General features: G+C 49.3%; 1 protein-coding gene across 7 annotated transcripts in view; it reads right to left on the bottom strand.

The window, feature by feature from the left end:
- The window catches only part of smarcd3b (SWI/SNF related BAF chromatin remodeling complex subunit D3b), a 33,676-nt gene that overhangs the window by 4,353 nt on the left and 12,116 nt on the right, over positions 1-17,207 (bottom strand). For 4 of the 7 annotated variants that reach the window (XM_076047498.1, XM_076047500.1, XM_076047499.1 and 1 more), the window contains 8 exons: positions 10,868-11,094; positions 8,263-8,352; positions 5,859-5,901; positions 3,998-4,120; positions 3,663-3,788; positions 3,135-3,230; positions 658-759; positions 220-381 (listed from right to left, as the gene is read on the bottom strand). In XM_076047498.1, the coding sequence (XP_075903613.1) occupies positions 220-381; positions 658-759; positions 3,135-3,230; positions 3,663-3,788; positions 3,998-4,120; positions 5,859-5,901; positions 8,263-8,352; positions 10,868-11,094 (969 nt within the window). The remainder of the gene's footprint in view (positions 1-219; positions 382-657; positions 760-3,134; positions 3,231-3,662; positions 3,789-3,997; positions 4,121-5,858; positions 5,902-8,262; positions 8,353-10,867; positions 11,095-17,207) is intronic. The other 3 variants (XM_076047497.1, XM_076047502.1, XM_076047501.1) reach the window with 3 other exon arrangements.

The following is a 17,207-nucleotide window of genomic DNA, read 5'->3' as shown; positions in this document are numbered from 1 at the left end:
GAGAAAAACACCCTCAAAGCTTCTGAGAGGAGCGTTCCTTCCACACCGGCAGAGAAAACATCAGTGAAAATGCGCCGATTTAATCCAAGAAGAAGTGGGAACCAGGCGCCAAACGCAACCTGGAAGTGACAGAGCGCAGCAGCGGCAGCGACACTCCTGCTTCCTGCGTTAATATTCATGCCAAAGCCGTGTGTGATGTGCGGAGCGACTCCTCGGTACCTGCTGGAAGTACTTGTCACAGTTGATGTACTCCTTGTCATGGGAGTCCTGCAGCTTGTTGGTCTTGATGTACTGCCAGAGGGCCTGGATGATGCAGGAGCGGGTCTGAGTGTGAATGCCGAGCAGGCGCGCCAGGCGAGGGTCCAGCTTAAACTGGGGGGGCTGCGGAGACGGAGACGGAGACGGAGACGAGGCGTAATCGCATTACAACGCGTTTGGAAAAACCAGCCTCCCACGCCAGAGCCGACTCTCCTATCGCGTCTCCCTCGGCCCCTGCGGCGGATGTCGGGCGTCTGACGAGGGCGTCTGACACGGTGTTTGCACGGACGGCTGCTTATCGCAGAGGCCGCGGCTCGCAGGTTGTCGCTGGATTCGCTCAGACGGAACCGCTACAGAGACCTCGCTTCCGCTGCCTCCCCCGACCCACTCCGTGCTCACCTGGTAGTCCAGCATCAGCAGCAGAGTGCAGCGCACGCTGACGTCTCCCGGCCGCTTCACCTGGAAGCCGTCCGTCTCCTGGGTGGTGGGCGTGCGGTGCCACTGGAAGCGCAGCCAGACAACAGCAGCAGCAGCAGAGTCAGTTTGGGATTTTTTTTTTTTTTTTAAAGGCAGCTGAGAAATCTGAATAATCTGTCACGCTCCTCCGAGACAGGAAGGAGAACCTAGGTGTCAAACACTGGCCCGCGGGCCAAATTTGGCCCACAGTGTCATTACATTTGGGCCATCAGGCAACACTAAATCACTGCCAGAGGTGGCCTGCCACTATTACACAGCGCATGTAACCGCTAATACTACAATTCCCAGAATGCTCTGCTGGTATTTTGGTGCGTCAATCAGCATAGAACTCATCAACTCGGCAACTCATTCAAAACTTCACATTCTCACAACGACGACGAAGCAGAGCTGATCCACGACACTCGGCCCGACCGCTGCAACGTCCTCATGTGAGTTGGACGCAGGTTAGAAGAAGGAGAGAAGGTGTCTCCCATGCACAAACGTCTCGAGCCCCTGATGACAAACTTCACTAGATCCTCCCTCACCCACGGAACGACTGTTTAACTTGCATTTCTGTCTGTCTTTGTTCCTGATATTCCGAATTAGACTGTTGCTGCATTGATCCACATTGCAGGGGAGAAAAAAAAAAGGTGGTGCGCAACACCTCAGCCAGTTGACGGCTTCAGATTTCTTTGGAAAGAAATGTGCAAAACTATGACCTTGAGTGCACCTGCATCCCTCAACCTTGATGTTAGGGGGGAGTTGCTACTTCTTCTTCTTTATCTCCTTTGTTTTTAGCTAAAACCGAGGCTCGCTGAGTGTAGCGAGACAATCGCACAGGAAGGTTGACAATGAGCTGAGTGGTGTGAAACTCAGGACTGCTGAACATCTGCCCACATTGAGACAATCCTGCAACCGCTAACATGAGAATCCTTGCATTTTAGCAGCGACACACCTCGACTTTAATCAAGGCATGGGCAAAATATGGCCCGGGGGGCCATAGACGGCCCGATAAATGTTCTAATGCCATCTAATGACTAGAAGAAATTATGTTAATAGAAAGTAAAAATAAATAAACATAAAATTGCTGTATTTAATGAATTTTTTCAGTGTTTTAAGAGTCATTTCAACAAAGAGCTAAATATTGTGGGGCTTCAAATACAGATCTTTTGTCGTAACTGCTTTTGTTCATTTTCAATTGACATTAAAGCACATGTTTTCCACTTATATATGTAGCCCCACCAGTCAAAGAATTTGCCCAGCTCTGCTTTAATCCAACCGGTTGGTGAGTAAAAGGACTGAACGCCTAAAAACCGCCGTCCTCAGTCCAGCGGGCGGCAACAATGTCGAGTTTCATCCTCCGCCCAATCACCGGCTGGCGTGAGAGTGGATGAGGCACTGATTGTGACTCAAGGTAGAGGGGAACTTTTTGTATTTTTCTCCAGCGATGGAAAAATCATTAAAAACCCAGCACCTGCGTGCCTTGTTAAAACAGCCTCTTTAGAGGAGGGACCTTGGCCAGTCATAATTTCCCCTGCGCGCCGCAAAAAGTCTCAAAGTGGATTTTAAACCAAATAGTTTTGGGTGAAGACGCAAAGTGAAGGACAGCTAATGACGAGCTTTAAAAGCCCCGAGCTTCTCTCAAACCTGCGGGCTGCAAAATTCTTGCGGGGAAAAAAAAGGGAAGCATTGAAAAGACTCGTCATTTATGTCGGCATAAAGAAGCAATTCACTGAGGACAGATGGCGGTCCAATCTGTCCGTCTATTTTCTTTCGTATTAACCTAATGCGGAGGTAATAAAGGAGAAGGTTCACCGGGGTGATTCGAGCCCGCGACAAATCGCAAAAAATAATAAAAACCAAGCAATTTTTCAATTTTCGACCGCGCAATGAAAAAATTGCTCTGGGCGACCCTGGACGAATCGCTCGGCGGCGTGAATCACTGATTTGCACTCGGCACAAAATTGTTATTTCTCTTTGTAATTTTCTAATCGAGTTGTCGCAGGTTGAAAAGACGCTGGCCAATGGCCGACCTGTCCGTGAAAATGAAGAGGAACTGTTTGTCTCTGTGGGTTAAGACTGGAACGTAGCGTGAAGGAAAAGCCAGGGACAGTTCACGCATAATTAAAAAAAAGTCATATAATAACATATACATAATGAATACGAATGAATAAAATCATTGATTAATAAAAAAGTAATCATAACAAAAGTGATCTAGCAGCGTATGAATGAAATATCTCTATCTGTCGGAATGAGCGAATTCAGTTCAATTGAGCAGAAACGCTGAACTACGCTGTGATGAGCAGACGCGGAAAGCCGGATGCACACCACTTACTCTGACAAACGGAATATAAAAGTGTCGCGCGAGGTGGAATTGCTATGAAAAAGCAACAGAAAGGCGCAGCAGGGTGTGAACTGACCTCGACCAGGTGGTTGTCGGGACCGTACAGGTCCTTGTCCAGCTCGATCACCAGGCTCTTAAAGAACGAGGAGAACTTCTTCTTCTGCTTGCCGGGCTGTGAGACGGCCAAAAGACAAAACAAAATGAACAAAAAGAAAATGAGTTTCTGCGGTGAAATCAGCAGCATTAGGTGTCCTGAAATATCCGCAGAGAGAGTCGACAGAGCCGCAGATATTTATCCCCCCCCCCCCCCCCCAACCCCCCGTTTGAAACGTCTTTGCTTTCTTGTGCCGTTTCATCGCGGCCTTGACTGCCGAGAACTGCATCAGGATTGTTTTCTTCTGTCTTTTTCTCTCAGTCTTTTGCTTATGCTTCGACGCACGGGATGGTTTTCACGCCGAGGACCTGCTCAACACTTAGACTCATGACTTGAACCTTCATATTCACAGCCAATTCCCTCTCTGCACTTTATTTTTATACACGTCAAAACTGACAGAGGTCTGGGGCTCTTTCGTTTTTCCACTTTGGGCATCAGGCAGAGACTCACATCGTCCAGCAGCTTCCCCTCCACCCGCAGCTCCCACGATGCGATGCTGCCGTCCGAGTCGTCGGCGTCGGGTCTGGCGGGGTTGAAGGTGTTGGATATGTAAAGTCTCAGTTTACGCTTTTGCTGCTGACACGACAACATGGGGGGGAAAGCACAGTTCAAGCGGAGGAAGAGCGGATCAGAACAGGACGCTGTGCAATGGCAAAACGAGACGTTGCAATTCAATAAAATCCCACATTTTCAAAAGCGACCGATGGAAACCCCCCCCCCCCCCCCCCCATCCCCTTGTTGGACTGACACCTTGAGGTGCGGTGCGTGCACTGCAGGCTCAATACCTTCATCGGCCTCTTCAGCGCCTCCTGGATGTCCACACGCTTGCGCATGATGGTCTGGTCCAGTTTGCGCTCAAACGCCAGGAGGTCCATGTAGGCCTGGGACTCCGGGACCAGCTCGCGGATCTGCGGCAAAGAGTCTGCTGTTAAAATCTGGCACGCCGACGTGCCGCAGCGCAAAAGGTCACGAGCGCAGATTTTTCAGGTCTGTTAGTTTTAAGCGTTTATAAAAGTGCCTTTCTGAAGGTGAAGGGAGAAGGTCGTCTTTTCCATAAGGTAGATGCTCATTTACTCTGCTGATCCACTCCAGTATTGTAGGTGGATCAGGGTGCAACCACTAGTGAAGGCTTTTTTCCCCAGTATTTATGTATTTATCAAGATACCAAATAGATTCATCAGTCCGTCTGACCCGTGAATCCAAAATCTCTGAAAAAAATAATGTGAAAAACTGCACGGGTAGACTGGTGCTGAGGACAGATTTTTCATCAGCCAATCAGAGCAGGTTGGTCCACCTGCCATGTTGCAAGAGCTGAGCAGGAAAAAAAAAAAGAATCACGTCCTGACTTGATTGTGAGGTTTTTGTTCACCGTTAGGCACCACTTTAAACCCTCAGCAGCTCAGCAGCAGTTACACACTGACGAGTCCTGCTGCTGCTGCTGCTGCTGCTGCTGCTGCTGCTGCTGCTGCCCAGGAAGGAACCAGCCATGCTGCATCTCATCCATCTCCGTCCCGGCCAAAACGGCACAAAAATCACAAACTGGGCTCCGACTTTTCCACGACTCTGATTGGACGCCTGTGTGAAGTCGGTGCTCAGTCTATCAAGTCTGTGTCTGACAGACACAGAGGGGAAGAAACTGAGCGCAGCCGGACGGTCGGCCAACCGCTCGGCCTGCTGCGGTTAAAGAGAGGCGGTCGGCGTCTTCTCGGGGGGGAGCGGGGGGGGGTGTGTGAAAAAATGAGATGCAGTCAGCAGTGCAGCCGAGCAGCCCGAGCGGCAGACATTACCATACTGATGAAAGTCCTCGGAGCATGGAGGGCTGCAGCTTATTTACCAAACTGTGCTCGCTCCCCTGCTCGCACACACACACACACACACACACACACACACACACACACACACACACACACACACACACACACACACACACAGGCTCCCTCCTTCTTCGTCGCTCCTCCCTGAATCTTTCTAACCGGCTGCCTCCCATTGTTCCCTCTCCTTCCTCCCCTTATCTGCGTCTCCCCGCCGTTTCACCGGGCGGAGGTGCCAGGCAGGCAGGAGAGCGACGGCGGCAGACGCCGGACCGCCACCCCCGACTCGTTAACGGCCGAGCGGCGCCCTCGAACCGTGACGACTGCCACCCCCCCGCCCCCCCACCCTTCCCCGCCCACCCAACCCTCGTCTACGGCGGAGGGATGAGATTTCTTTGAAGACACTGCGGACCTTTAGTGCATCGGGTGATGATGAGGTGGCAGAGGGGCCTTAAACTGGGATGATGGGATGAAAAATTTTTTAAATGAAAATGACTAATCAGCCAGCGACTCACCTGTGGCCGAGTCCTCCACCTTCTACTTCTACCTCTAGTTGCACCTCTCTTACGTCCTGTCGATTTAAATCAGCGACCCATCGTACCAGCGATGAAATGACTAAAAAGAAAAAACAACGCCCTGGTTTCAACCCCCCCCCCCCCCACCCGACTCATTTGGAAACGACAACGCGATCATCTGGCCCTGAAGCGCCTTCCGAGAGAGCCGGCGGCGGGATCGCTCCGTTCTGCAAGCGTTTGAAAAACAAGTGCGCGCGCTCGCAGACAAAACACGGCGGCGACACAAAAGTAAAAAAAAAATAAAAAATGTGCAGCCTCACCCTTTGCGGAAGAATCTTGTCTGCCATTTTCCTTCTCTTAGCACTGGAGAGGGGGAGAGAAAGACAGAGAGAAAGAGGGAAAAAAAGAGAGCATGTTACTATGGTGACTGATAGCGTAGCACCCAGGCCATCTGCTAAAATGCTGGGCCACATCCAGCACCCCAGCATCCCAGCTGCGTGTGTGTGTGTGTGTGTGTGTGTGTGGACTGAATGTGCGCACGCATGTGTGAGTATGGGTGTGTGTGTGCAAAAAAATACGCAGGCGTCCACCTGGCCAGAAGAGTGAGAGGCTCCGCCGAGCCAAAAAAGACAAAGTGTCACATCCCACATCAGCACGCACGCACACACACACACACACACACACACACACACACACACACACACACACACACACACACACACACACACACACACACACACACAACTGTGTTTGACTTTGGATTTGTGTGTGTGTTGGAGAATTTTCATTCATGAATTCCAGTGTATCCTGCACTGCGCTGACCAATGGCGATACCGTGCTGCTGTAACATATCGACATCCAACACGTCGGATTCTCTCTTCTGCTGCTGCTCACGTATGCAGACAGGTGTGTGTGTGTGTGTGTGTGTGTGTGTGTGTGTGTGTGTGTGTGTGTGTGTGCGCACGAGCGGTCATGCAAGCGGTCAGGACAGGACGAGCTGGCCGAGAAGACGGAGGTGACACTACGGCTGCAAAGAAATAAGAGCACTGAATCAAGACGTTAGCACAGGAGTGGGCCAACTGTTTGACTGGTGGGGCCACAGTGGGCTCTACAACTCGACAGAGGGGGCCGGAGCAGCGGCAGATGGACGGAGTGGTTTGGTGAGCCGCCTCATAGGAGGAAAAATATGTCATGGGATCAGTAGGAAACGTGAACAAAAGCAAAGTTACAACGAAATCAGTGTCTTTGAAGCCCCACGATATTCAGCTCTTTATTGAAAATGAATGAAATGAAGACTGAAAAAATGCCTGAAATGCAGCTATTTTATGACTTACTGAGTAAAAAAAAAAGCTTCAACGGCTGTAGTCTGCCCACGCCTGCGTTAGCATGCTCACGTTGGGCGGGAGAGACGATGAGCTGCGGCCTTGTTACACTGTAATAACTGCACCCCGGCGTCTGCGAAGGAGACATGACTTTGCAGGCTCCTAATTACACAGACCCTCCAGTTTAATTACCTTCACAGGTCTTTATGCATCCGCTCGTGTGTCTGCGCGCAACGTTTAAGCACCGGGAGAGCAGAGAGATAACGGGAAAAGCTTTTTTTATTATGATTTTTAAACATTTTTTCAGCCTGGGGATCAAATGTAAGAAAGCTCACCGGCGATGCAGAGTCAGGGCCGCGACGCTCATGCATAACATTTTGTCTGCTAATAGAAAAAGCTGGAGCGTATAAATCACAACTTGTGGTTTTTTTTACTTTCTTTTCCATCGGCCCGCTCACTCACTCACTCACTCACTCACTCACTCACTCTCTCGCTCGCTCGCTGCAGCTCCCCGCCAAGAAATAGTCTGGCACTTCATTTCCCGCAAAAAAACCCACATCTTTTCATTTTTGCACAGTTTTTTTTTTTCTCTCTTCTTGGACAGATTTAACCAGCAGCATATGACTGGCCAGGAAAAGCTTCAGACGTACATACCGAAAGCGGCCCGACGCTGAATTTCTCATCTATCTCCAGGCCGCTCTCGCTAACGTCGCGCTGACTGGCGGCTGCGGAATTGTTTGGCACCCGTTTTGCTTTTCACTTTATTTCACAGAGAATGAAGTGAAATGCAGATATTCAACATGATTTGCAACGTGCAGACGGTAACTGGATTCCCCTCCATTCCCCCCCCCCCCCCAAAAAAAATGGTTTTGCAGATTTTGTCTTGCCTTCAAGAATCCCTCCCCCCCCCACCCCCTTGTTTTATTTAAAAAATTTTTGCAGCGTCGAGACATTTCCAGCAACGGAGCGCCGTATCGCTCCGTGAGGCTGTGGGTTACATCAGCATGCCGACTGCTGGAAGGAGGCCGCTGCAAGTCAGGGGGGTCCGGGGGAGGGGGGGGGGTATTTGGGGGTGGCGGGGGGGGGGCACTGCAAAGAGAGAACAAAAAAAAAACCGACACAGAAACCGGCATCACAGCAGCGCAGTCGGCGTTTGAATGGGAGAGAAACTGGATTCTACGTCCTACTGTTCCCATCATGCCATGCTCCAGTCGCTCCTGCATGCACCGCGCTACGTTGCAAAGGGCTTCCTGGACACTACCAGTGGCCACGGCTATTCACAGAGAGGGGGCGGCTCAGGTTCGGGTGAGGGGGAGGGGGGGGGGCTTCAGTTCAGGCCAGTCAGTCATCAAACGCAGAAAAGAGAGAAACGGACATGCAGCGGAGGAGTAGAGAGTCCTACTTTGATCCGAGCGTGGGATCTGATTGGGGCTCTCGCAAGTCCATCTGCCTCGCCGGCATCTCATTGGCTCCGGGGAATCCCACTGGCTTCCTAAGAATCGGTGGGGGGTGGGGGGTTGGGGTCCGAAGGTTGGCCGATTAGAGCGTTGGTAAGGTGGGGGTGAGGGGAAGGTGGACAGACACTCAGTGGGGTAGCAGCAAACACCAGCCTGCGCTCGCACCGCCTCGCCGTGTGCGTGCGTGCGTGCGTGCGTGCGTGTGTGTGTGTGTGTGTGTGTGTGTGTGTTGGGGCTCTGTTAGTAGGTGCAGAACTCTAGAAACACACAGGAAGAAACCTACAAGAAGACAAAAGAGTGCAGGTGTAGGTACGAAATCTGTCCGGGCTCCAAGATCCGTCCAGGGGGTCCGGCGACTGCCGACGACGTCACATACGGCAACTCTATTGGGACAAACTACATCGCAGTCGAACGAACGTAAGACCGAACGAACGAACGATAGATAGATTGATAGATAGATAGATAGATAGATATGTAGATAGATAGATATAATATGATTATATAGAGACAGATATACACATGTTTGCAGATCTACCTATCTATCCGACTGCGATGTAGTTTGTCCTAATAGCGTTGCCGTAAGGACCCCGGACAGATTTTGTGTGTGGCGACAGTGTCCGTGCAGGCCTCAGAGACACACACACATGTACACACACGCACACACACACACGCACACACACACGCACACCGGCTGGATGAACAAGGCTCTGGTGAAGGTGGTGTGGTGGGTGATCGGTGGTCTCGGCTCTGTGTTGTCCGTAAATAAATATTTTCGGAGATGAAAGAATTTCCCCTCAAAGTCACGACTGACCGACACTGAGAAAGTTTCCATTTCACTGGAATCACCCCGTTTGTCCTTTTTTTTCTTTTCCTTTATTTCCTTTTAAGGAGACGTAGTGACTTTGGCTCTTCATCCGATAAGACGAGGCTCCAAAAACTTCCATGCCCTTGACAATTTTTTCATTTTTACCGTCTCAGTTTTGGACACAGAATTTCAATATAAAATGTCTGAGTTATTTGACACTTTTATTGTGTCCTCCATAATTCCACGCGCGTTCATGCGTAGTTTCGATGCCTTCAGTGAGAAACTGCAACGTCAATAGCGATGAGAACGAAAGAAAAGACTTTTGACTGCTCGTGTACTTCTGAGGACGAAGCCTCGAATATTCAAGACTCAAGCCTGTTTTTCCAGAGCGTATCTGCGGCCAGAAGGTCTCAATGACACTGCAGACGCAGGTGGCCGCTCCTCATCTGGAGGGTCGTGACGGATCCGAGCGGGAAGCCGGAGCCTCGACTTTTGTTTGCCAGAGGACGCGGAGAGGAGAGGAGAGGAGAGGAGGGGAGGGGAGGGGAGGGGAGGGGAGAGAGCTGAATGGGTCGCTGGTCACGTGACCCCCGCGCTAAGCCACGCCCCTCGCCACTTTTTTTCCGGGGTCGAAGCCCCGACACGCTGCAACAAGAGTGTTTTAATTGCAAAGCGGATCAATGGCACCGCCGACGCCCAGAGAAGCAGACAAAGAGACCTCGGCTGATTGTGCCCATCGATCCTCTTTCTAATGACCGGCACCTGCGCCCCCCCCCCCCCCACACACACACACACACACACACACACACACACACACACACACACACACACCTCCTGGTAGATATCAGTCTGCCGGGTGCAGGTGTGTGTGTGCGTCCCCGATCCTGCTGATCGGACTGTTTGTACACGAGGGTCGAACAGCAGCAGGCAGTGGATGGAGTGACAATGAGGCAAAGCCAGTGTTGAATGGATGCAATCACACACACACACACACACACACACACACACACACACACACACACACACACACACACACACACACACACACACACACACACACACACACACACACGTGACCATAGACAAAGACTTAGCAGGCGGATGCATGAAACAGAGGCAGGCAGTGTGAGTGAAAGGTGTAAAAACGGAGGCCAGTTAAAAGTGAACTGGGAGCTGAGAGGCAGCGAGCGAACGCGTCAAGCGAGACAGGAAGTCAGTCAAAGAAGCAAGAGCAAAAGCAGTTTTCAAAATAAAATACCGTGACTGACAAATGTGATCATATTTGTGTACGTTATATACATATATATGTCAGTATCTAGTATCAGAGTGCAAGAGAGATGAAACAAACATACAAACACACACACACACACACATAGTTTAAGTATGTAATTATTTTGAAATGTTCCAATGAAAATAAAAATAGAATATTTCCACACAATAAATATCTTGTTAATCGACTGACAGCCCTAATACACATAAACATTATGATAAACATTAAATATATATATATATATATATATATATATATATATATATATATACATATATATATATATTTAATGTTTATCATTAGATGTTTGAAACTGTCCTGCGTATTCATGTTCACAGTGTCCACACACAGGCGTCAGCGTTGACTCAACGACATGCAAAAGATGAGTTTGGTACACAAGCCATGCATGCATGTGCATGTGCGTGTGCGTGTGCATGTGCATGCGTGTGTGTGCATGTGGCTGTGTGAGACTCACTTCCTGGCCCGGCTCTGCACGGCCTGCTGCTGCTGCTGCTGCTGCTGTTGCTGCTGCTGCTGCTGCTGCTGGGCCTGCTGGGAGGGCGCGGGCCTCTTGCGGCTGGGCTCCATCACCGGGGACGGCAGGCCGGGTCGGACCGCCTGGCTGCCCCCGTACGGCGGGCCGGGCGGACCCATGGGGGCCCCCTGGTGGGGCATCCTCGCACCAGACGGCATGCCGGGACGCTGCGGGGAGGAGAGAGGGGGGGAGAGAGCAGAGGCGTCACACGCTGAGACCACCGTCCCCTGACTCTCCTTACTCAGAGAGACGAGCAGGCACCTATAAAAATAATAAAGGACGCATGACATCACAGTGGAGATGGAAAAATAAGGAGATATTATCAATGCGTCCAAATCCCAAAACGAGACTGCAGCAGTGAGGATCGTCTCCTTGAACGCAGTTCACCAAGGAATACTTGAAAACATTTCTTTAAAGCTCTTGCACACAAGCAGATTACACGTGTGTGTGTGTGTGTGTGTATGTGTGTGTGTGTGTGTGTGTGTGTGTGTGTGTGTCTGAGTCTTTTTTTTTTTTCTTTTTTTTTTACTATTTAAGGAACTGGGAGGTGAAGAATCATCATCCCAAAACCAAAAAAAGGAGTCACAGAGCACAAACTGTACAAAACATACAAAACAGCCAGAACCACTTCAGTCAGACCCAAATCATTCAGTGTTTGTCATAATGAGGAAAAAAGCTGACAGTCGTGCGCTGATCCATGTCTGTGTTATTATTATTATTATTATTATTATTATTATTGTTATTACTATTTCTTATTTAAGAACGCTGAGTTGCAAATTACAAAAGCAAAGACGAGTCAGGCGATAAGCAAGGCTTTATTGACAGTCATTCATTCATTCATTCATTTCTTTTCTTTATCTCGACTGCAAAACAAGCAAACACAGAGTTCAGCTGACACACACACACAAATGTGCGCACACGCACACACACTTTGAGAGCCGTTCCTTCCGCCTAAACAATGCACACAGTGTGGTGGTGACGCCTGGGAACAACTGGGCGAGCTCTCACCTGTGCCTGTCACTCCCATGGCAACAGCTGCCACCCGCCTCAGTTTAGAACGTGAAACCAAACTGTGGTTTGCTCCAGTGGAAGAATTCCTTTGAATCGGCGCGGAGCCCTCGGACCACCTACACGACGTGAATAAGACATAACTAGCGGGGGGAACTACCGGCTCCCTTGTTCGTCAGGGCGTTCTGGTTAAAAAAAAGAAAAAAAAGGAAAAGGAAAAGATCTGAGCCGAATCGGCCTGACAACTCCAACTTTGAGTGAGTGTTTACTTTACATGTAAGTACGGAGAAACTGGAGCACAGAGCTGATGACACACACACACACATACACACACACACACACACACCAGGAACAGATGCCAGCTCAATGCAGAGAGGCCCCGCCCTCCACAGGAATCAAACCAAATCAAGTTGCCAATAGCTAGAAGACGGTAAAGATCAACTAAGTGGCAGCTGCTTTGTCAAAATGCCTCAACCAGAGACAGCGAAGCAGATTCACAAAGAAAACAACTGTATTTTTGTGGAGAAACATTTGTTGGGATAAGAATGTGACAAAATATCAGAGCAAAGTTTGGGCTGGGCGACTTTGAACAAAAACACAATCCAAAATAAAAAACAAATTCTCTGAAAACTTGATTTCTGATTTCAATTTCGACGACAAAAGACATTGGAATGAATGATTTATTTATAAGAAAAATAGGAAACAAATTTCCCTATTGTTGTATTCCCCTATCATAATGAAAGACACTGCAAATCCTCCTTGGGTTCAGTAAAGTGACAACATTTACAGTCTCCCTGACCAAACAAAGATGAATCCATTGGGATCAATGAAGTGAGAACCTCACTTTCACAAAACATCACTTGAAAATGAGCAGGTTCTTCACACACAAAGATGACGTTCCCTTATTTGGGAAAAAAGTGAAAACTGAAGAACCAAACACAAATGAATGCCCCTGTGGATAAAGGAACAACCTCAACTGTCTTTCCCCAAACATCACTTTCAAAATAAAAGGTTTTTCTATCATCTTGAACACCGATGAATGAATAAAGTGCAAAACTTTCACAGGTTGTAAAATGAGGGCATGTTTCCACTGGCTCGCCTCGGCTCGGTTGGCGCACAGCCCGGATGCACACAAGAGGAAAATCAATTTTAAGATTTTCCTTTTTTTTCACATCGTCTCGACTAATAAATCTGATTCTGATTTAAAATCAATTAATCGATTAATCTCAGCGCAACGTTGCTCGTTTTTATACTTTCACTGTTTCAGAAGAGCCACATGGTTGCAGAGCATCTACTTCTACAAAGCTGTGTCATGCTAAGGCTAACGTGGCCGGCTATGTACGGCTGTGACTGCTAGTGGAGAGACTCTCTCTCTATTTAGGACCTGAGCAAAGATACAGTGACTCAGAGTCATTTTAATTATGAGGCTTCATCCAAGATGTATTTATACTATCACACAGCCACGTGACTGACCAGTCTTTGCTGCTTGGACGTAAACACGGTTTTGTCAAAGCTTAAATCTGATTTCACACACTCGGCCCTTATGGATGAACTGTTGTCACTGAAGCACGCAGTGTATGACGGCGGGCCCTGGATTTTTTTGAACAAAATCGTTTTTACAAAAGCAAAAAACCCCCCCCCCCCAATCCCCTCCCCCGAGCTCGTTGACGTGCGGTAGGTTTCAAGTAGCGAAACGACGACGCCTGAAGGAGGGAAGCGTTGGACAAAAGGATCCAATTCTAATTTCACTCTGAAACACTAAAGTGACCGGGAATTGATCCCAAAATACAGGATTCAGAAAATAAAGGCGCACAAAGCCGGCCGAGACAGCTCGTCTCGTTGGGACGGCGCGTCATGAAAGACGCCTCTCAAAGAGAACTCAAACCTTCAGTCAAACCTTGTAGTCCCTGCGCAGCCGTTACTCAATGTGCCAAATATTTCACCTTGCACGGAAAGAGTTTTTCTTTTTTTCAAAAAGGAAAGAAAGAAAAAAAAAAAAAAACAGGCGCAGAGCGAGTGGCAACTACAATTTGTAACATAATAGGTAAATGCGGGCGAGACAAGGACGGTTGAAGGATACATCCATCCAAAGTTTCATAACCTTTCACGCAGCGGGGGATTTTATTTGCCTTTCTCTCTTTTTTGCTCTGAATAAATAAATGAACGGGAAAAAAGAAATCACACTGTTTGCACTTCAAATCTGATCTTTAGACTGTGTTACAAAAAACAAACAGGCGGTAGCCAAACCTGCGCAAACAAACGAATGAAGGCAATAAACGGGTCGTAAAAATAGGAAGAGCTGGCGATCAAAGCGGAGCCCCCGACGCGCCTCTCGCGTCTCAGGCGAGACGAAATAGCTCGGGAAAGGGGGTGGGGGGGGTGGGGGGGGGGGGGGGAGACGGGCCGCGGGACTGAATAAAGCATAGGTGTCAAGCTCTGGCCCGCGGGCCAAATTTGGCCAGCGGTGTCACTACATTTGGCCCACAAGCCAATACAAAATCACAAGTGTAAACCCGAAATACAGTAGAGCCGGCCCACTGGTATTATTATACAACACATGTACTAAGACTGCAAATCCCAGAATGCTCTGCTCAATCAGGACAGGACGTTCATTGAAGGATACTATTATGACTTCAGTGGTTTATTGTTATTTTACTTTTAAATGTATGAGTCGCCCGTGGAAAAAGATTACTGCTGAAATCTAAATCCAAACTAAAAAAGACGCAGGATTTTCGTTGACATTTTATTTGTTTTGATGAGTTTTTAATTTGAACTTCAATGTTGCATGTGTGCCACATCCAGTTATCTATTGTGCAGTAGTAAGCTTTGCTTTGTTCCATATTCAGCGTTGAAGCAAAACTTGCTTGGTTTCCATATGAAAAGGCTCACTGTTCTATCCGGAGGAAGATTTTCTCAATGAGCATCGACGCTGGGCCGAGACTTTGTCCGAGTTTTACACTTTGGGCCCGCTGTGTGTTTGAGTGCGACACCCCTGGAATAAAGGCTGACGTATTCCGTGCCCTTTGAAACGGCGAGCAGGCAGCAGGCGGCGATGGCGCGATAAGGCCGAGCAGACGCTGCTGTCACTCGAGCCGGGGGGGTTGTTGGCTGGCCGGTGGGGGAGGGGTTGTTTTTAGGGGGTAAGAGGGTAATGGTCTTCCCGACGGAAGGGGATAAAAAAAAGAAAACATATGGCGGGGGGGTTGTGGGAGGCCACTGCATGCAGCTTAAAGGTTATCACTTTGCCACCCGTCTGCGCCCTTTATCCTCTGCTGCGTCCAGGAAGGACAGGGAGAACTTTTCTAATCAAGATCAAGAGAAAAGGCGGCGGCTTTTAAAACGTGCCACCGCCTTTTGATATGCTTGCAGCGGGGGCGGGCTCTGCAATCTGACCAGCTGAACCCGGCTCCAGCGCTCCAATCGAATCCGATCCCCCGTGGACGGATATGTGAGAGGAGCGCAGGGAGGAAGGTCGAAGCGAAGCCACGAGCGGCTCAAACGCACAAAGCTGATCTGCGGTCGCCCCGAACGCTCACGATCGGAGGAGGCCTGAAATTATGGCGGGGTGGGAGGGGGGGGGTGATAAACTCGCGATTGTTTGTTTACTCATTGGAAAGTTTATGTGGTAGCAGACACACACACACACACATAAAAAACACAAATCAGAGAGAGTCGAAAACCCAAAGAGTTGCAGTGGCTCAGTTGAGACGATGATGAGAAAGAGGAGACAACTTTTGAATTTCAGACTGTAGCTGCGTTTCCATGACAGTTTTTCACAAAGTCAAAGCGATATTTCTCAAATTTCGACAAAGTGCAATTGCGATTTGCAGCTGTTTCCATTGAATGGTGTGAAGCGAGTGAGCCGTAATTCTCGTAAAAACAACCTTGCCGGACGAGATTTTCTTACGTCCGCTGACGTGTCAATGCGAAAAACAGTGTTTCCACGACGCTTTTGCAACATACCTCTATATCAATACGTCTGAAAAAACCTTTTCAGCAATATTCTGAGAGGTTTTTCCAAGTTTAGGCGTTTCCGTGACCAGTTTTTTACTGTGATATTTAGGTTTCGCGCAATTCTAGGGGAAATGGGAAACGCAGCTCGTGTCTCCAAGGTGCGTGTGTGCGTGGCCGTCTGCCGTTTGCCTTGTACACCACCACCACCAACAACAACAAAACAGACACACAAAACAGACGACAAACCAAGTGTGTCATATTGGTTTTTTTTTTTCTCTGATCAAGGCTTCCCATGCAGAGCACTGAAAGGCTTTTTTTTCATCGCCATGGCCCTGGCTGACCTGCGCGCACACACACACACACACACACACGCACACGCACACGCACACACACACACACACACACACACACACACACACACACACACACTAGAGCAGTAAGGCAGCGGTAGGGAGGACGGTGGTCCGAGACCTCAGCCAAACACTCGTCCCCACAACAAACCTGCTGCTGCTGCTGGGAGGCAGGAACACGGCGACCTTCTCCAAACCACAACAGCGCCAGGCGTATAGACGCCAGGCCGACGCCTCCTTGTGTTTAACTTTGTTAATTCGCCCGTTTGTGGTGGTTTGGGTGGAGAGATGAGAGTCCCCTCACCCACGAGCTGGTATAAATATTTCTGCTTTCTGCAACGTACGCAGAGCCCGAGAAGCCAATTTTCCATCTTAAAAGTGTGGTGGTGGTGGTGGTGGAGGAGGACGAGAGGGGGAGGAGGACCGGGGGGGGGGGGGGGGGGGAGGAAATATTTGGCGAGGAGCAGCCTGAAGCCTCATCAAGGTTAATTGGTCTGTTGAGAGGACGCACGCTCATCAGGCTCATCAATCAACCCCCCCCCCACCCTGCAGCACCCAGCTCCATTGTTTCCTCCAGTCTGACGGCTCACCTCACTCTGGTGTGGAACATTGACGACGCTACAACAGGTTCCTTCTGACAACTACCAGGGTCGACGCAAAGAAAAATGGCCAAAAGAAAGTTTCAGACGCACGCACACTCGTGAAAATCAGCCCTTTCTCACAGAGGGCTGCAAACAGAGGGCTAACGGATGACAAGCCGACCTGCAGGACCTTCTGCCTGCTACAGACACGCTCGGTGTCCTGAGGAGAGCAAAGACATTCCCAAGTCATCCTCAACTTTGAAACGGTTGTCTCCGTGTGTGTGTGTGTGTGTGTGTGTGTGTGTGCGTGTGCGTGTGCGTGTGCGTGTGCGTTCTCCCGAGCAAACTTCCAAACAGGGGCCGAGGACCACACAGGGGTCTGCTCAG

The sequence above is a fragment of the Nelusetta ayraudi genome, unplaced genomic scaffold, assembly GCF_046127955.1.
Source record: "Nelusetta ayraudi isolate G7.1 ecotype Tasmania unplaced genomic scaffold, CSIRO-AGI_Nayr_v1 ptg000094l, whole genome shotgun sequence".
NCBI lineage: Eukaryota > Metazoa > Chordata > Actinopteri > Tetraodontiformes > Monacanthidae > Nelusetta > Nelusetta ayraudi.
The sequence above is the reverse complement of the archived record's forward strand: the minus strand, read 5'-3'. Positions and strand labels throughout refer to the sequence as shown.